The sequence below is a fragment of the Akebia trifoliata genome, chromosome 5, assembly GCF_017979445.1.
Source record: "Akebia trifoliata isolate Shusen 1 chromosome 5, ASM1797944v1, whole genome shotgun sequence".
Lineage (NCBI taxonomy): Eukaryota > Viridiplantae > Streptophyta > Magnoliopsida > Ranunculales > Lardizabalaceae > Akebia > Akebia trifoliata.
This window is the reverse complement of record NC_141379.1, coordinates 17632214-17650633: the sequence shown is the minus strand read 5'-3', so window position 1 is coordinate 17650633 and position 18420 is coordinate 17632214. Positions and strand designations below refer to the sequence as shown.

Genomic DNA, 18420 nt, shown 5'->3' with positions numbered 1-18420 from the left:
ATGGACCATTCAAAATAAATGTAGAGTTTCTCTAGAAGGCGATAAACTAAGTCGATTGAGATGGATTGGGAACGTTCAACAAAGTCAATTACGACCTTAGAAAGAAAATATGTAAGTTGAAGGTGCTAAATTAGCAGGAGGAAAACCCAAAAGAATGTGGATTGAGATTGTGAAAGACGATATGAACACGCTTTCAATAACATGAGATGTGATTCTGGATAGAATTGAATGGAACATGATTCGTTTAGTTGATCCAGAATTTTAGCATAAGTCTTTAATGATGATGAGTTGTGATGGATCATTCTTGGTGTGTTTTTCTACTCAAATTTGGCCCTTTTTTATACAGGTACAATTTTTTGATTGCTTTTGTAGGGTCTCCAATAGCTACAACAGGATCATTGTTGAATTTTTTGCTTTGTGTACAAGGCTAGTGGAAAGCATTTAGTCATTCTTTTTTCATTGTGTTTTGGCAACAATAGTGTGAGGATCCTTCTTCTATGAGTTAAGGATTCTGTGAATACTATTGCGGTTGGTGTTTGATCTCTTTCGAAGCTTGCATTCCTACACATGGAAGCTGAGGTGAAGCAAAAGCAGTCCATACTCTCTTCCTCTTTCGTGATCCAACGTTTTTATCCAACGTGTTTTGTAAATTGGGCTTAAAATTTCGGAATAGGCTGATTTTGATGAGGATGATCTCTATGATGAGACCATCCTCACCAAAACTCAGCCCATTCTAAAACTTCTAATCCCATCAAAAGTGGTTTACAAATGTGGACCATCCATGATTCTTCAACTTGTAAACTGGGGTTAGAAGTTTCGAAATGGGCTGATTTTTGGTGAGGATGATCTCCTCACCATAAAGACCATCCTCACCAAAATCAGCCTATTATGAATCTTCTAACCCATATAGGAGAAACCACGTTGGATAAAATGTTGGATCTTGATCCTTGCCCTATATATATGGGTCAGGATCACATACCTATGAGTTGTCCAACCAAATGGCCAACAAATCCCAACCGTTAGATCTTGTGGTGGACAATGGGTTGATTGGATTAGTTTATATTTCTTGAAATTACTGCCTCCCCTTCGCCAAATGCATTCGACAAGCCCTTCCCATCACATTCTCTTCTTTTATCCCCATTTCACCCTTCCTTGTATCTTAAATTTATCTTCAATGTCATCAAACTCAACTCTAACAGAACCCGATGGTCGATTGAGATTAGTGACCTCGATTCAATCCATGTCAAATCCTTCAGTAATTTGAAGATTGTCAAATCCTTTAGTGACCAGCAGCCACCACTAAATCCCTATCCTTGCGTATGATTGAAGATTGTCTCTCAATTGCAAACAAAACCCCAAAACCAAAGTCAATCACAAAATTGCATCATTAATTTTTCTCATGAACACTAGAGAATTACGATTTCCAACTATTTGTAAAAATCTCTCACAAATCTCGAGATTACAGGGAACAGTGAACCCTAAGAGAAGAGATTGGGGTGTTTTAGGGAACCTTGGGGCCTGGAATGAAGTTCTTGCCAATGATGTTACCCAGTCTAAAGAGGAGCTTGGCAAGGTCTCTCCACCTACTGCTATTGTGCGTCGTGAGGTTGGCCATGGCTATTTTTCTGGTTCTTGCAAGAAGTTCTCTCTCACAGGTGATGTAGCTTTTTTACAAGTTGGAGAAGGAGTAAGGTCTTTCGTTAGCTTCATTTACACCCTTGGGATGTAAAGGTTTTAACCCGCGCTTGTGTTTCTTAATTTTATCCTGTTTAAATCCTATTCGACGAGAGAGAAGAAGAAGAAGAAGAAGAAGGTGATTTGTAAATTAGATCTTTCGGGAGGGAGGAGGTTAGAACTTCCATAAAACTTAAAAAAAAATTTTGAGGGGGAAGGATGTAATTTTTTTAATTTCAGCATTAAAATGTGTTTTAAATCTCCACTGTTAGAATTTGTAGATCTAACGGTTTGGATTTGTTGGCCAATAGGTGTGATCCCAACCCTTTTGGTTTTATGCTCTATGGGATGCCATTTTCCACCTTTGTCAAGTAGACTGTGCGGCTTGATGGGACTTAGCAGCCCAAGAACGGAGAATTCTGTTTGTTCAGACTCCAGGAAAAAAACATTTTCCCATACATCTATTTGGGTGGGTGGAGGATTAAACAACCCATTCAAGTACTTACATTTAAATTCATATGCTTATATTTAAAATATACAAAATCGACTATAAGAATGCATAGACAAATCGATCTTGTGCAAGTTAATGTGTATGACACTTTATAATTAAATTCCTTCATACTTTCATATCTTGATAACTGTGCATAACTTTCTTGATAAAGTAAGGTTTTCGATGTGTAAAACTCAAATCTTTACTCCATTTAATATCAATGTTATATGTCTTTGTATGTCAAAATAAAAAATAGAGTGGAACTAGCCTGACCTATGTTACATTTCGTGCTACACAGGCAAGAGCTATGTCCAGAGAAAAGAATGTTATTCTATCCAAATCTCCCTAAGATTATTGGTTCAGATTGTCTGGAATCCCTCATAAGGTCCATACATGGGAGAGATGGCAGTGCTTCTGCTTGTCATGTGTTTGGCCATACTCATTTCTGCTGGGATGCTGTGCTTGATGGTATCAGGTATAATTCCAATCTTATGTGCTGCTCTCGCTTTGAAATCATTTGGTTTCTGAAAACCATCACTCTCCTATTTATTTACATGAACTTCTATTGCCACACCAACTTTTGCTAATGCCACCCCAAGATGTGTACTAATTCTTTGTGATTTACATATGAATTGGGGTGGCGTTAGCAAAAGTTGGTGTGGCAATAGAATCTCTCGTATTTATTATTCCCGTTGTTTACTTTTTTTTTTTTCCATATATTTATTAGAAAGTCAAACTTAGGGAATCCTGTGACACCTCTACTTTGCTGTTTGGATCTCAAACTCCCAGAGCCGAAACTCTCAGAACTTGGTGGATTTACGATCCAAATCCTAATACTTACAGAAATTCTTTGACTGCTCTGATGAAATTGAAATTGTGATCCATAAATTATAAAGCTGTAGTACCTGATGCCCATGTCAACCAACCACCTAGGTTGTTCTTTCATAGTCCACCTAGGCTGTCCAGGCCTAGACCATGCTTCCTAGGCCGCCCTATGGTTACATAATGCAGACATTCCATGTCAGGTGCCTAGGATGACTACATTACCCACTCCCACACCCATCGACAACCAAACAATGGATTCCACCGCTCAGTTGACAGTGGTACAAATATTGGAAAGTGCTTTGGGATCCCAATCTGGCTATTTTCGGTCTTGTATCTGGAATGGCTCTATGAAGACTAAAATAATATGGAACAGCAAATAGCCTAATACGAAGTCTTGGTTTAGTTGACCTAAGCCACACCATTATTGATGGGGGGTGGGGCTTGGCCTCCGAATCATAAGTTGGATGAGTTTCTGCCTCATACAACCCAGCCCGTAGACCGGGGGAAGTTTAGGATAGATGGAGAGATCCAGAGCTGCAGATCGGGGTGTGTGTGTGTGTGTGTGTGTGGGGTGGGGGGGTTGCTACTTAAGGGACAATAATCGTAATGGATTTTGCATCCCTGCTTATGGAGGGCCTCTTCTTCTGCTTTAAGGGACTTTTGGGGATTGGAGTCCCCTTCCTTCAAATCCTTGATATATCAAGCCGCTTCGTCACAAGCTCTTTCCTCAAGTCAACTCTATTTGGTGTTGCTTGCACCAGATCCAAAGTCTCCTAAAAATCGAGTGGAATCAGTCGATCAAGTTGAAGCAGCGTATGGGGGTTCAGTTCTTTTGTTTCTTATGTTTCATTTTAGGGGAGCTGTTGCCAACTCTCAATACTCTAATTCTAATTCAAATTCAACTCCCGCAATTCCGCCTTCCAAGCAAACCTTATACTAAATTGAAATATGCTCATTGAGAAATTGCAAGGACAATCTACCGTAGTTTGGCCTCTTCTGGCTTTCTTTGTAGTCTTGTTAAAGCCTTCACACTATGTTTTCTTTGATATTGCCATTCGTTTTTGTTAGAATATGTCTTTTTATATTAGTTTTGTATTTTTGCGTATAAGGGTGGTTTTGTTCTTTCACACTTGTTGTCTTTTTATGATATATAAATCAGATTAGAGGCTGGAGAGAGCAGTTTGACTCCTCTCTCTCCTTTTTCACATGGTGTCATAGCTCATCTTATCCAACTTTCTTCAAGCATTTTGTTCATCTTTTTCATTCTTTCTTACTTCTTATTCTCCTTTCTTGCTCTTTTTTTATTTTTTATTTTTTAATTTTAATGTTCTCTCTTTTTCTTTGCCCTAGAGAGTACCACAAACCCTAGAAAGTTTCTTTTTATCCTAATTGTTTTTATCTAAAGGGTACAGCCATCCTAAATGATGGTTTAAAGCTTGTCGCAGCCTCCTACGATTGAAGCGTGCCTCAGATTTATTTGGACGCTCTAGCTGTTGTTTGGTATATGTAGAGGTTGCTGCAGGGTGTTTTTGGTGCATTTGGTGATATGTTTGGAAGCCCTAGGTGCTGGTTGTTATATGTAGATGTTGTTGCAAGGTATATTTTATGCTTTTGGTGATGTATTTGGAAATCCTAGGTGGTGTTTGTTACATTTAGGGGATGTTGGAAAGTACCTTTTGGTGGGTTTGTTGTTTGGTGCTTTTAGAGGTTGTTGCAAGGTATTCTTTTGGTGGCTGCAGGTATGTTAGTGTGGGTTGGTGAATGCCTCAGGTGTGGTAAACCCTTTAATGTGCTGGTTTTGTGCTTGGAGTGCCAAGTAAGTTGGGTTATCTTTCTCTTTGATTATTTCCCTTATTTTTGTCCACTATGGTTGGTATGGGTGATGTTAACACCCCCCCCCCCCAGTTGGGGTATTTATGATCGTATTGGAGTACAGATTACATTTGTTAAACAAAATGGAACCAACTATTTGCTATGGTCCCAATCTGTGAATGTGTTTCTATGTGCAAGAAAGGTGAAATATATTACAGGTGATCCTCGCCTCTGTCAGTGATAGGGGGTATGATGATTGGCTTAGTGGGAATTCTCTAGTAATAACATGGTTATGGAATATTATGGAGCAGTCGATATGCTCAAATGGAATGTTTCTAGATGCTGCAAAATGGATTTGGGAGACTGTGAAGGAGATGTACTTCCAGGACAGGAATGTCTCCCGCATCTATCAATTATTTAAGACTGTTTCAATTAAAACAAGGGGAAAATCTCTTAGTGAGTATCATAGTAATCTTTGAGGTACGTGGGAAGATTAAGATCTATTAGCCCATCACTCCCGATGTTGACATGCATAAACGTCAAAAAGAAGAGTTTCATGTTGTATGGTTTCTTTCGGGCCTAAACTCTTTTGAGTATAATACTATTAAAGGGAAAATTTTGTCTTGAGAGTCTCTTCCCAAGCTCAACAATGTTTATGCTAGATTATAGCGAGCCGGCCTAGGATTACCTACGACAGTACTAGTTTACTGAAACTTTTTCCTTATTGCTTTCTACAAGGGAACCTTATACTACTCCTGGTAATCGTGGTGGTGGTAGTGGTCGTGGCCGTGGTCTTAGTAATATTGGTGGTCATGATAGTAATGGTGGTGGGAAAAATGAGCAGCGACAGTTCACATATTGTGATGATGTTGGTAATACTATTATCTTTTGCTAAGATAAATGGGGTCGACCTGCATAGGCTCCTTTAGCTCCTGAGTCTACACATTCTACATGAGAGAATCAGTTCTCACCACTGACTGTGAACCATTCAACCCAACTTCAGATGAAATTTACTGTTTATCCCCACCTTATCGTGATAGCTCTACTTTCATCAGTTATGTTTCAACCTAGATAGACCTGGAAGAATCCAACTCCTTAGAAGATGAAAATCCTTACATGTTGGACTAAGGACATGAATCTTTCTCCTTCGCTTGCAATAAATTTGAACATGTGATTTGGGAAGAAAGAATTTTCAAAATACTTGAACTTGATAATTATTCGCCTTGGCCAAGGGAGAAGAAGTAAGTCTGAACAAGGAAATCCTGAAAGAAGGCAAAGAATCTGAAGAAGAAGTTCAAGATTGGCAAGCTACCATGGAATCTCTTAAAATTGCTCATATGTTCCCTGAAGATCACAATGCCTAAGTCCTACTACTTGGAAATAATGTCCCGAGTCCTTAGTTTGTAATCCAGCCCATTGTGAGTATTTGTCTCTAATCTTGTGAGTTAGTTTGAGTCCAATTTTTTTTATCAATTCAACAATGTCATATTTTCTTTAGATCGAGTCTACCCTTTTTATTTCTGTTGAGTCGAGCTAATTCGTTGAGTCTGCAATGACATCTGTCGCCCCATCTGAATTTAATTGAATAAAGGAAATTTTTGAATACCTCGAGCGCATTAACGAATTAACTAGTAATTTGGCTTTAAGGAGAGATTCTTCTAACAAGGAACCCCCTCTTGAATTAATCAAATTACTTGAATGAGAAGATGAATGTCGTGCTCAACCTCTAATCGAGGAAGTAAAGGTCATTGATCTCGGAAACAAAAAATAATTTCCAAGAAATTCAGGTAGGAACCATCATATCCTGAGAGGAATATGAGGAGATAATGAATTTACTCAGAAATTTCAAAAGACTTATTCGCGTGATCCTATGAGAATATGTTCGATGTAAGCTTGGGTATTGTTCGACACTGAATAAATATTCGCCCGATGAAATGAAAACATCAATGTGTGAGGTCAAAATTTTGAAATATCGAAGAAGATATAACAAAATGTATCAATGCTGGACTTTTCAAATTGGTAGAGCTCCTAGAGTAGATTACTATTCTCAGGCCAATAGATCAATCGAGGCAGTTAACGAGAATCTATAAACCATCGTCATGAAAATGTGTCAGACACATCAAGATGGGTTTGAGGAATTATCTTTCACACTCTCGACATGTCAAACTTTGACTTGATCGTTTACAAGAGTTGCTTAGTGCTCTCTGTTATGTGGCATGAAAGAAGTTTTACTAGTTAAAATTAAAAATCCGAATCTCAAAATCTTAATGGAAAGCTAATTGTCAGGAGTGGATAAGGTTCGCCACCAATACAAAAGTCTTAAGGAAAAGTGATTTAGAGCTTTTTAAGCAAAAAAAAAAAAAAGTCACTTATACTTTGGTAGGAAAGTCAAAGTGTGAGACATGAGAAGGTACTTCAGGCTTGATCACGTCAAAATAAAAAAAAAATTATATTCTCCATAAACAAAAGAAAAAATCCAAAAAAAAAGATATTGTCAAAATGGGGAAGAAAATTCAATGAAAAAGAAAAAATTTAAAAGAAATGCCACACAAGGGGCATTCGGGTTTTGAGTCTCAAACTACCTTTCTTTCGAATTCCAGTCCTAAGCTTACCTATGGAAGTCCTCCTAAGAACCGTGTGAAAAAGTCAAGGAAAATAACAAAGCATGATCAAACAGTAACTCCAAAAGTTTAAAAGGGAAAAACAAAAAGAAATAAAAAAAAATAGAGAAAAAAAGAAGCCTGCTAAGTTGAAAACCCGAAAGGGTTAGAAAAAACTTAAGGCAAGCTTGCAAGGTTGAAAATCTGAAAAGACGGCCTTGACAATAGTTAGAAGGAAAAAAATAATAAAAAATTGTAAGTTCGCTAGATCGAAAACCTAAAAAGGCGATTTAGGCAAAAGTTAAAGCATGTTCGCTAGATTGAAAACCTAAAAGGGCAATCTAGGCAAAAGTTAGAGTAACTGAAGGAATATCTCAGTCGAGTTGAAAATTTGAAAAGACGGTCTGAGCCAAAACATCAGAAGTCTGAATGACTAAGCTTCATCGACTTTAAGGCAAACTCTTAATCATTGTGCAATTAATACCCAGTTTAAATCAAGTAAAGACTCAAAAGTCACAAGTATATTGTCTATGATTGATCTGAAAATTTTCGCTTCTTTAAGTGAACCGAAGAGGAAAAATGATGAATTCTATGTTAAACTTCAAAAGGAAATATTTTGTTCCCTTGAGCCTGACTCAAAATCTTCAATATAAAAAGTCAAAATTAAAAATTAAATCTTTATTGCGTTTGTGGTGATCAAAGATTTCAAACCTTTCATAACAAGGGGCACTTTTTTTTTCTAAAGTGTGTGTAGTTTCCCTTTTACACTAGGGGCATTCTTTTTCAAATTGTATTCAATTATCCCTAGTGCAATGTTCCCTGTGAAACTATGAGCATTTTGTTCTCAAGCTTGATCAATTTCAACCCTAAAGGCTAATGGTAACCTTGAATTAAGGGTTATCTTCTTGATAGCAATTTTTGAAAATCCCTGAGGTTCAAAGGAAGTTAAAATGTTGGCCTGAAATTCATAAAATTCAACTCTTTGTTTTTGAAAAAAAAAAACGGAAGCGTTTCTAATCTCACATTGGTTTTGCCCAGAGAACAGTTCATTACTCTTTTACCCAGAGTAGGTAGAGTAGAACTCATAGAATTTAGTTCATTACTTTTTCACCCAGAGTAGGTAGAGTAGAATTCCCAGAATCTAGTTCATTACTTTTTCACTCGGAGTAGATAGAGTAAAACTCTCAGAATCTAGTCCATTACTCCTTCACCCAGAGTATGTAGAATAGAACATTCAATTTATGCTTAGACCTTATGCTTAGATTATGCTCAGTTATTCCCAGACATTATACTTAGATTACGCTCAGTTCATACTCAAATTATGTTTAGTTTATGCTCATATTTCGCTTAGTTTTACTCAATTTTAATTTAGATTTTGCTCAAGTTTTGCTCAGATTTTATGTAGATTTTGCTCAATCATCTTACTTAATTTTTCATTTTAAAGTTCATCATCCTCCCATCATGAATGCGCAAAATGGAGACGCGCCTTTTTAAAATCATCATTACACTATTGCACATACCTGCACCATTCATTACATTTGCATTAGTCAAGGAGAATTTTTCAAAATTGATTTAACACCGTCAATGAGAGCTCACACTTGAAGACCTGACAACTTTTAGTTCGGGGAGTGTTTTACCCTCAGAGATCCGAATGTCCCAACGAATTGTTGAATTAGGCTGCAAAATGAATTGTCATTGGCTTTGACATTCGGATATCGCACTATTTACCAAAGTAGATTTGCTATCTAGTTTGCTTCAACCCTCTTTACCAAAGAGGGGCATCTGTAGACACCCCATTTTTGCACTCGCCTGATTAATCAACTTGTCAGCTCTATTGCGGCGGTTCTCAATGATGGATGAATATTCTAAAGTTTTTTATTTGTTACTAGATGTGTTTCCAAAGCTTGGATGAGATATTTCAAGCAAACAAACTTTAGAAACCTCACTACGTTAGGAAAATATGATTCAAAACATAGAAATCATCATTTTGAAACTAAAAGAAGCTTTACAAGAAAAAAATGATCAAATTACCAAAATACCCCTAATGCCAAAACACTCTTGGAGGCTACATTATGCTTAGAAAATTCCTTTCAAACACAAAAAACAATAAATTAAAACCAAATAAATTGTTTCACCAATTTTGACAAAATTCAACAAAAGTACTAAAATACCCCTTGTGGGGTCCACGATCATTTGACGCAAAAAATTCATAAGTAACACAAATCAATATTTTCATTGAAATCGTTGTGAAAAATTAATTCCAAGACATCCCAAAATGTCAAAAAACGGCATCATAACGTAAAATTCCTCTTTGATGGCAAAACGGTAATTTTTCAATCTTAAAATTTGAAAATTTAAAACTAATAATAAAATTATTAATTAATGTAAAGTGAAATCTTAATAAATCAAATTAAAATTTTTGAACAAGTAAATTCAATTAATTAAGCCCATGGGCCAAATTTCAAGTAGCGACCCATTTATTTAAGTGAGGCCCATCTGATATTTAATAAAGAATCCTCCACTAGGAATCCCAAAGAATTCAAAATAATTTAATAAAGAACCCTCCATTTGGGGGGGGGGGGTTTCAAAATTCATTATACGTAAGTCAAAAAAATCAAAATCCAAATAAAATCACTTGAAATCTTATCTAAACCAATTAAAAAATTAGTTAGAGATATACTCTATCTAACAGAGACCTAATCAAACCCTAATCTTATCAATAAAACTCCTTAAAAAGGGAATTTTACCATCTAATCTCGCAAGTCTTGAGAAATCCTAGAAAACAGAGGTAAAAAACTTTCCAAAATTTTTTCAAAGCCCTAAATTTGGAGCCCCAAGTCACCCCCAAGTCCTAATTTTCAACCTAAAAACACTTAAAAACCTTAAAACCACCTTAAAAAGTTAGGAAAAGATTCAGATCTAGAAGAAGAAAGTCTCATCTCTAAGATCGGGAGCATATCTAGAAGCAAAGACAAATTGAGAAGATTCACACGAGGAACTCTCACCGCCAGTTTCTGAGGGAATCGATCGTCACAATAACTCAGGTAAAAACAAAGGTAATTTTTTTTATCTTTATTATAGATTTAGGCTGTTTTTGCAATGTAAATATTTGAAAAGAGTAGAGATCGGCTTTCGTCGGGTGGGATTGGTGCCTAATACCTTCCAATCTCGTAACCTGATCCTTATACCCACAATCTCTTCGTAGTTTTGTGTTTCTTATTTGTTTAGAGTCATCTTTGGTTCCTATACCATAAAACTAGGTGGCGACTCCAAAAAAATAAAATAAATTCGTACCTGCGGATCGAGGGCATTTTTAGAAACAGCTCAATACTCTGACTCGGCACTAGAGCGAGCTACAACATGTTGCTTTTTGCTTTTCCATGCTATAAGATTACCTCCAAGAAAGGTATAATAATCAGATGTGGAACGCCGATCAGTAGGGGAACCAGCCTAGTTAGCATTACTATAGCAACTAATGTGAGAATGACCATCATCTGAGTAGAACGCCCTCGTCCATGAGAAGACTTGACATACCATAGAATTTGATATACAACATCCAAATGGGGAACTCGTGGAGAGCATAAATTGCCTGACGACACTGACAACAAAGGTAAGATCTGGTCTAGTATTCGTCAAGTGTATGAGATGACCCACTAGGCGTTGATACATCGAAGGATTTGGAAGGTGACCTTCCATAGGAGAACTGCTGAGTGTTGTGTTATCCGCCTCCACTCTTGAGTGTTACGGATTCACATATTGTGCCCTAGTTCGACCCGTGACCCTCTTATATTCATAGTTGCGCCTTCCCCATCAGATCGGTCTTTTTGGGTAAATGGTTGTTAACAAGAACGAGCAAGCTTGCATCCAAGCATACTAGTATCTTGAAGCAAGTTGAGAACATATATTCGTTGAGAGAGAGATAGACCTCAACTGGAGTGAGCAACTTCAATGCCTAAGAAGAATCGAAGATGGCCCAAATCCTTTACATTCCGATACGTTGGAGAAGGGGAGAACAATGAATATAAGAGGTTCACGAGTTTGACTGGGGTATGACACCCAAGAGTGGAGGAAAATATACACTCAACGCTCTCCCTCACCCATAAGGGTGGAAAGATTTGAACCCGTGACCTACACAAGCCTAGTGCTCTGATACCAAATTTTATTCTCAGATTGTTTATGGCTTGGTTGGCTTAGTTGGGAGAAAAAAAGACCCATTACCCTTTATATTAAAAGAATAAGGAAGTTACATAAATACCCTTTACTTCATACACGCCAACTAAACTGCATACACACCACATACAACCCAATAAGAAATACCATAATCCAACTACATTTGCTTCATCCATAGAAGCTGAGTGCATCAACTCCTTAAAGCAATGTATTCAGCTTCGGTAGTAGACAGTGAAATGGAATTTTGTTTTTCTGTTTTGCCAAGTTACTAAGCAATTTCCAATATAAAAGCAACTACCTGAAGTGTTTTTTTTTTCTGTCATCAACCTGGTCAAGTCAGGTTTCGTGTCCAACCATTATCAAATACCTATCTTGTGGTGCCACTCACCTAATGTATAATACATTTCACAGCTAAATGATGTGACTCCTTAGGATTGGCCTGATGATGGGCATGCGCACCTAAAGTTTCCTTTACTATAGAGCTTATGTGATGTTGTATGTGTCCCTCTTCAAGAATGCTTGAGGAAAATTCTCCTAGGATGAGTTCATGTTAGAATTTGGTGAAGGAAAAACCTAATGAAAGAGTGGTGTTAGAAGAGGATTGAGTAGGGATGGGAATATAGAGTGGTGGGAAAACCACTTACCTTAATAACTACTAAAGGAGAACTTCTTCTCAAATGCCATGTTAGGTCATATGTAGAGAGTATTCTCCAAGAAGATTACTGAATTTTCTCCAAGACCCTTTGAGCATTTCTTAGTGGAGTTGGAGAGGAGTTTTAGTTGAATCCATATCTAATAGAGCTGAGCTAAGGATTTTTGGGAAGGTAATTGAAGTGATGAGAAGTCGCTAAGGATGCATAGGATAATGGAGAAGATATGGAAGTGTAAGGATTTGGAGATTCACTTGAGTTTTATACAATGAGGTGAAGTGTATAATTTGAGGTGGCAATATAGAGCCACATGGACCTAAGAGAGCATAGTCAAGTTGTAAGAAGGATTTGTGTAGGATGACATGGATTGAGATGAATTTTAACTATCATAAACTAGGTTTAAGTTAATTAATTAAGATCGGTTAAAATTTCACCCTATTTAATGGGATGTTGGGGTTGGATTAAGTTAAAAGTGACTATAGTTAGGTTAAGTTCTAACTCGGGTAATGCATGGCAGTTAATTAAACACTTGTCTCTTAGCTAGAGATAATGTGTTTTTGAGAGGAAATTTGATGTGGCAATGATGGTGAGGTGAACAATCAATTGAGGGTCAAATTTTAGGTTGCATAATGTGATTGGATGCAGGTAGGTGTGGTGGACAAATGACAACTAAGTCTTACATGCAAGGCTATGTGTAATAATGTGGAACAATGATGTTGCTGATGTAAGTTCGAGGTGACTAGGAATAGATTTTCTATAGTGTGCAAGATGTAATGACATATGAAGTTACTCATAAAGGATGAAATTTCAGATTGCTACTCTCGGCTCGTTTTGAGTCCGATTTTGGCGATCCAATAGTCAATTCTCATCAATTCGATGAGATCTACGCAATGGTGTGGTTCGATCTCATCTATGATACTTCGATCGAGGGTCGATCTTTCACTTACTTTATGTGAATCTCGAGGCAATTCCTTGGGGTCCAATTTACTCGATCAAGTAGTCTATCTGGTTTAATTTATCAATATCTATCCATTGGCACACCCAATCAGATCTTATATTTTTAGTTTGCACCTATCTCAAGGTTATGTTTTGAGATTCTTTTCAACTCCGATCTAAGTGATCTTATAATCTATCCCAAGTAATTTTTCGAGGAATACGCATTGGTGATGTTTGGTCACTCGATAAATTCCTTGGTCAATCTTTGATTCTTATCTAACCTTAACACATATCTCGAGGAAATGTTGAAAGAAAAAGTTATGATTGTATTATCATTTCTTTTGTGACTAATAGCTATATTACCATTAAATTAACATGAAACAACTAAAATCAAGAATATGAAAGTGATTTGGTCTATCTAGACGAGTGTAGTTTGGGGTTATCACAACCTTATACTCTAGAATGACTTCACCTAGGTTATAACTAGAGTTGACAATGTCCTTGAGTTTTGCATAGAATTCAAAAAATATTTCGTTGTCTTCCATCCTAATTGTCTCAAATGTAGCTTTCAACAATTGAAGTTTTGAAATTTTCACTGTGGAAGTTCCTTCATGTGTCATTACAAGGACGTCTCATGCCTGTTTAACAGTGCTACACATAAAAATACTTCGGAACTTATTGGATGTAACACTGTTAAATATGGCTTTTAAGGTCTTTTTATTCCAGTAACAAGACTCATAATCTTCTCCAGTCTATTGAGGTTTGGGTTTTTCAATCTCTTTACCTTTACTAGAGATGGTGGGAGGTGTCCAGTGTAAATCTATGGTCATCCATATTCTCTCATCAAGTGCATGTAGAAAAACTTTCATCCTACCCTTCCAATATGCAAAGTTGGATCCATTTAGTAGTGGGGGTATCAGAATATTTTCACTATCACAAGATTCCATATTCACTCTCAGAGAGTAAGATGTCACTCAGTTTGTTAAACCAAACAAGTTAATCTAGCTCTGATACCAATTGAAAAATTAAATCTATTACCGTTCTAGAATTGATTATTTCAAATTATTACTCTAATCTATTCAATAAGAATAAATCAATGAAATATGAAAGTAAATAAGCATGCATCCATGACACACTAGATTTTACGTGTAAAACCCTTTCAGAAATAAGCCACGGGACTTCCGTCCAAAAAAACCCACTATAAAATTAAATATAACGGTTATTCATGCACAAAGTTGACTAACAAACTCGATTCCACAATCTACTACTTTCTTGCTTACCATTCCCTCTGTTACTTCACGATTTGAATCCATGTACCGCTTCTATAGCTTTGAACACCACACGATGCAAATCCTCGAACCACAACACTCGATTCCACGAGCAACTAACAAACAATCATGTTTTGGTTATGGTTGTTCACCCAGTTTCTCAAACAATCATAGATCTGAATGAATATCAATGTTTGAGATGGTTGGCTATGGTTTCCAGGGGCATTCTAAATATTAGAATTCATGGTCTTCATCTTTGGGGGGGTGTATTTCAAACCCTAGATCTGAAAGTCCAATTTATAGATAAAAATTTGGAGTTAAAAAAAAAAAAGAAACTTTATTCACCGATTGATCGGACCAACCCAATCGATTGATCAATTTTCACCCACCCTCGATTTATCGGTTCTCATTGGTTGATTGATCGGATCTCCTTGGTCGATTGAACAGATCTCCTTGATCGATTGATCTGTTTGAAACGAGTTTCGATAGATCAGTATATGCAAAAACCAAATTTTAACTTCTAAAATTATTTCAACGCTTTGAACTTCCAATATTATTTCAATGCTTTGAACTTCCAAAATGAATTCAATTCTAATCACCTATGGGTAGATTGGTCTCTAGGTCACTTAGCATCCTAATTCATGGAATCGAATGGTCTTGAATTTCCTTGAGCAATGCGCTTGGACCTTCAACCTTGTTTTTCAACCAATTCGATGATTAGACAATGACTCATGTTTTGGAAACAAAATAATGCCAACTACTAATTTCCCAACAACAATATGTGACATCATGTGAGTGGAGTCTACTTCAAGAAATGGGTTTTGATATTCCTACCTTGATGACGATGCAATGAGACAATCAAGCTAGTATTTTCAATGCATGTAACCCTGTGTTTCATGAGCGAACAAAGCATATTGAAGTTGATTGCCACTTCATTAAAGTTATGGTTCTACGCAAACAGGTTGTTATTCCATATGGTCGTTCTACTGATCAATGTGGTGCTGTGTTCATGAAGGCATTAGGTCGTTTTTTTCTTTTTTCTTTTTATGTGACAAGCTCTTTTTCACAATTTTTATTAGCCAAACTATCTCATACGACTTTATGTAAATCAGTTATTGGATGGGTATTTTCTTTCTAAGATAGTCGGGGTGATGGTCAATTAGAAACCTTTTGTTGGATACGAGTTTAAAATGTCTTAATTTGTGGTTTCAATATCCATGTGGTTTGTAGTCTAGTTATCAATTGTTGGGTACCCATTGATTAGCCTCGTGCATGCACCGATTCCGAGAACTAATTGATACTTGTAGAACAGAGTGGACTTATACGGGAGTACCTAGGTATGCTCATAGATTCTCTATGCCAAGAGGGGTGATTTTTAGAATTAGCTTTGTAAACGAGTTGCTTCTTGCATGCAGGTATGTACAGGCACCCTTGGCTTATCCAAGAGAGAGGAAGAGGAGAATGAATGGTGGTGATAATTGGCTTCCATTCTGTATATATCACAATGGGGTATTTACTGATAGATTATCACCTTGTTACTGGTCCGACTACTATTCTAACAACACTAGACAACCTGAAAATGTTGAACTTGCACCATGGGTTGCAAGATTTTATGCTAGATGACTAAACCCATTTCTTCTTTTTTCTACTTGGGTTTCTGACTGATTATTCTGTAATGTCATGAAAGAGAGAAACCACTATGATCCATCTGTTTTCTCTTTTGAGAATTAAGTGAACCTGGATTGTATGTTTAATCTAAAGATTTGGACTTTTTTCACGCTTTTGGTTGGTGGGCACATAATCAAGTTCCCGAAATGAATGGATTAAAAACTCTACCAAAAAACAGTTTCGTGTTCGTGTGTGTGTGTGTGTGTGTGTGTGTGTGTGTGTGTGTGTGTGCATGCGCTTTTATGTCTTTACCCTAAATGAATGGATTGAAAATTCTACCCAAACACATTTTGTAAAGTGAAAATCAATTTTATGGGTGCTTGGTTTCACAGTGCAAATGTTTTACATCACCTAAATTCTTAAGAAATTTCAACAAATGATTTGCGGCACAAAAGTACTGCAAATCATTTGCAAAATTATTGGACTCCAACCTATGCATATTAACGTTACTAAAATATCCCTTATTAAAAGAAAAAAAAAATCAAATTACAAAAACATTATTAGTACTTGTTACTGTATTATACATGGAAATTTACAAAAAATACCTCTAATCAAAGATACATTCAATTACATATTCAAATTACAAACATAGCCTTGGGTACTTGCTACGATAACATGAATATTAATTCAAAAATATATATCTCATCAAAGATGCATGTACTTGCATATGAGAATTGTAACAGTACCCCTTATCAATAGTTTTTCAAAATCACCCATCATGGGGCTATATTTGTAAATTCATATGCATGTTACTGCAACAGTAGTGAGTATTTTTCTAGTTTGAATGGTTTTTATAATGATAGACGTCTTGAATTTACAATATGTAGGTATAACAATCTATTTTGTTATTACAAAAGGTAGGTATACAAATATTTTTGTAAATTCTTATGTAAATGTAACAACTACAATTGAGGGTATTTTTGTAATTTAAATAATTTCTTTGATGAGATTGAATAAATTAAAGTTATTTTCACTTTTGATTTAAATACTAAATCATTTTAAATAAATCACTACGAATTTTTGCATTACAAATATTAAGTTATCAATTATATCATTTTGCAAGAGATTTTTGGCTACCCAGACAAAGCAAATTTTGCAACACAAAACAGTTGCAAATGTAAATTATTTGTAGTGTACAAAGCAGGTTGGGTGTATTAATTAAAATAGCTTATGTTTACTCAAAAATTTATTTCATAAAGTAAGGGAATCTGTATTAAAAATTCAATCAAAGGTTTGCCAAGCATGCCCCTAAAAAAAAATAAAAAAATTCAAAATTCCCCTTCTCCACAACTATCATTCTATTATCGATTCAATATTTTTTGAAATTTCGAATTGGTCTGGGTCACCCAAAGTAATTCTTGATTGGACAAAAAAAAAAAAAGAGTTTTTTGTTCATTAAAAAAAAAGGGGGAAGGGGGTTTGTTCTTGTGATTGGTTGATGTTTAATTATGGATGTGCTATGTTTGTTAATTGATTATCTAAAATGCCATGATCTTAAGTGATATATACATGAGATCTGCATACTTTGATCTTGAACTAAATGTTGTGGATATTTTTTTTGTATGTCTTGATCAATATTTATCCTTGCTTGTATGGTTTGATTTGGTCCATAGACTTATTCATCGAAAAACGCCTCGGGCATACCCCACGCTATTTGCATACACCACTAGCATGTTTATTTTATTGTATTGCACGCTTGCATGTCCCTTATAGCCAATGTGACACTAGTGTGTGTAGACACCCCATTTTCGCACTCGCCTGATTAATCAACTCGTCAACCCAATTGCAACGGTTCCCAATGATAGATGATTATTCCATTACTATATTTTATTGCTAGATATGTTTCAGAAATTCGGATGAGGTATCTCAAACTAACGAAACTATAGAAATCACGTTACGCTAGGAAAATATAATCCCAAAAATATAGAAATCATCATCTTTCAGACAAAATGAAGTTTCACGATAAAAATCACTAAAAAATGATCAAATTACCAAAATATCCCTAACCTCAAAACATCCCTAGAGCCTACATTACGCTTAGGAAAACCTTTTCAAACACATAAAACAACAAGTCGAAACCAAATAAATCATTTTGCCAATTTTTACAAAATTTGACAAAATTACAAAAATGCCCCTCATAAAGTTCATGACCATTTCGCACAAAAAACTTCATAAATGATAAAAATCAATATTCCCATTGAATTTCTTATGAAAAATCGATTGCAAAATATCCTGAAACATTAAAAAATGACTTAAAACGCAAAAAGTCATTTCCGAAGGTAAAATGGTAATTTTACAATTTTAATAATTAAAAATTCTAAAATTAA

At 35.9% G+C, this 18420-nt stretch overlaps 1 protein-coding gene across 4 annotated transcripts in view; it reads left to right on the top strand.

Annotated features, from left to right (window-relative positions):
• LOC147401582 (uncharacterized) overlaps positions 1 to 16202 on the top strand; it is a 35360-nt gene extending 19158 nt beyond the window's left edge. For 3 of the 4 annotated variants that reach the window (XM_086442905.1, XM_086442906.1, XM_086442907.1), the window contains 2 exons: positions 2463 to 2639; positions 15841 to 16202. In XM_086442905.1, the coding sequence (XP_086299031.1) occupies positions 2463 to 2639; positions 15841 to 16048 (385 nt within the window). In that variant the 3' untranslated portion in view covers positions 16049 to 16202. Of the gene's footprint in view, positions 1 to 2462; positions 2640 to 15655; positions 15763 to 15840 lie in introns of all 4 variants that reach the window. The other variant, XR_015178559.1, reaches the window with a different exon arrangement.
• Positions 16203 to 18420: the final 2218 nt, after the last annotated feature.